Source organism: Brassica oleracea, chromosome C9, assembly GCF_000695525.1.
Source record: "Brassica oleracea var. oleracea cultivar TO1000 chromosome C9, BOL, whole genome shotgun sequence".
NCBI classification, from domain to species: Eukaryota; Viridiplantae; Streptophyta; class Magnoliopsida; order Brassicales; family Brassicaceae; genus Brassica; species Brassica oleracea.
In genome coordinates, this window is record NC_027756.1 from 6,164,897 (window position 1) to 6,167,475 (window position 2,579).

General features: G+C 32.5%; 1 protein-coding gene across 2 annotated transcripts; it reads left to right on the top strand.

Moving 5' to 3' along the window:
* The first annotated feature begins 1,055 nt into the window (after positions 1-1,055).
* On the top strand, positions 1,056-2,380 carry LOC106316792. 2 transcript variants are annotated; one of them, XM_013754665.1, is made up of 3 exons: positions 1,056-1,109; positions 1,529-1,671; positions 1,773-2,380. In XM_013754665.1, the coding sequence occupies exons 2-3, from the start codon at positions 1,591-1,593 to the stop codon at positions 2,205-2,207; spliced, it is 516 nt and encodes a 171-aa protein (XP_013610119.1). In that variant the 5' UTR covers positions 1,056-1,109; positions 1,529-1,590; the 3' UTR covers positions 2,208-2,380. The 2 variants fall into 2 exon arrangements, with proteins under 2 accessions (XP_013610119.1, XP_013610118.1); XM_013754664.1 differs by lacking the exon at positions 1,056-1,109 and having other exon boundaries at positions 1,283-1,671.
* Positions 2,381-2,579: the final 199 nt, after the last annotated feature.

Sequence of the window (2,579 nt, forward strand, 5' to 3'; positions counted from 1 at the left end):
CACTTCTTTACCAAACTCAAGCACTATGATCATCCACTCCTTTACCAACTCAAGCACTATGATCATCTACTCATCAAGCACTATGATCACCCACTCATTTACCAAATTAAGCACCATCTTTGTTATTTTATGTATTGTTGTTCACTATAAATACCATCACTCATCTCACTCTTTTGCACACCAAAAACAAGAACAAGAGTAATTCATCAAAGAATCATTACATTTTCTTCTTCCTTCTTATAATAATCTCTCTCTCTTATACTAGTGTTATTTGCTTCCTACGGATATTAAATTCTACTCTTATTTAAATTTCTCGATACTATAAATTATAAGTTATTTCATAACAACCACTTATTTAATTCACATTTATTTGACAATGAATACAAACACACTTGCAAGGATTTTACGAAACAAGAAGAAACTCTACCAAGTTCCGATTATTAGCTATTCATGATATATATCAAGATGGTTACACAGTATATAATTTCGGACCAACAATAATAAAAAAACATGATTCATATATAGACATATATAAACCTTAAGTCATGAATATTATTGTTATTCTAAACTATATGGATGAATTTTGATAATGTGGATATGTGATGGATCTGAAATTGAATATAATATTGTCTCATCTGTCAAGCATGTATGTCTACGATTATGTAGACATACATATATAAATATGTAAATAAATTGATTTACATAGTATGGTTTTGCTGGAGCTGCCTGGGGAGGTGTACGTGGTATATGGCATGCATCTTAGAAGAACCTTTGAAGGCTATTGGCTAAAGACTGTTGTTTTTTCGTGCATATGAGCTTGTAACAATCACTTTAACTTTTGTGATATGGGAGAAAAAGATTAATCAATGCTTTCAAAAACAAATGATTACTTAAACCCTTTTTATAATCATTAAATTAGAGCACATTCTTTAAAAACCAGTATATATAACTACGAAGAATGTGAGTCACCAATTCAAATCTCTTCGCTAAGCTCATGATCTTCTGCCTGATCTCAAGCTCATTATTCTCTTCATAAACAGACGCCTTTTAATGTTCTTCATCATATTTTTCCATCATAGAATCAGTTTCTAAAGCTATAATTGGTTCAGGTTAGTAATAATAATCCTCCTAATTATCTTTTATAAGTTTGATAATATTTGTTGTCATTTCTTCATCAGTTTGTTGTATATAAATCAATAGTTAAATTCACTTCGATTGAACACCTCTATTATTAATCGCACCAAACTTGACATCAATTCTTACTGTAAAAACCAGAAAAGTCCATAAGAATGTAAGCGAATCATATTAATGAAAAGACAAGATTAACATGCGTGAAAGAGAGAACATGAACCACCAAATTGATTTTTGAAAGTACGATAAATATGTGTGAGATTTTGTAGATACATGAAGATATTTTTGTGCATGTGTGCTCAGATCTATAACATAAGTGGCTAAAAATTGCAGAATCTAAATCAAGTACTAGCTGACAAAAGTCAGTATATATATATATATTCTTTTTTTGTCACAGGTTATTACAAAGCGAAGTTCCAAGTTCGTTAATCTTCTTGAGATCTTGACATTCCTTGGAACATGGAGAAGCTTCTTAATCCTTACGAAAAGCAATACATGAAAATGGCTATGCTCAAACATGAAGAAACTTTCAAGCAACAGGTAATATAATTACCGATCATCATTAGTCGATTCTAATCTATTTCAGCCTACGTCATATATACGAAAATGAAAATAAATATATATTTCAAATGCATTTTCAGGTAAATGAACTTCATAGGCTATATCAAGTCCAGAAGATCTTGATGGAAAACATGCAGATCAACAAGGGAAATAATGTAAGCTCAGGACCAGAGACTTTCAACAGAACAGTTGACCATGAGACTGACCGGTTGGTGAGAAGAGATTCCGGTAGTAATAATACAGATATTATGGACGAGAGTGAGATCGAGCTAACGCTTGGACCTTCATGTTACAGTGGTGAGTTGATGAGAATGAACAAGAAGAATAAGAACTCTTTGCTGGAGATGATTGACGGAAATTTAAATTCCGATGGCCGGAGTTTCTGGTCGTCTTCGACAGGGTCAAGCAATAACAATCACAACAATCTTGAAGAACAAGTAATCCAAGAGAAGTTGATGAAACATCAGAATCAGAAGCAGCCATGGCTTCGAGCATTGACCTTGAATATTATTTAATAGTAAATAATATTCATATTAACTAGTATATTCTGAAATAGATTTGCATTTTTTTTTCTTTTTCCAATTTAGTAGCTTTTTTTTTTAACACGCCTCTTATCAGGTGATCTTTTTAAGGTTTACAAGGATTTTCTTCTTTAGTTGGTTTTTTAGTAGTTATTTTCTAGGTTTAAATAAAACTAGGTGACCGGTCCGCACCCTGTGCGGGCATAAGAACATGATCGGTCCGCACCCTGTGTTCTCTCTCGGTCCGTACCTCACGAGAGGGAACACAGTAACGTCAGTATGAAGAGGCAGATATTGTGTGTATCTATAATTGCAACGTCACAAAATATATTGTGTGTTTACGAAGATACTTTCATTCAAAAAATA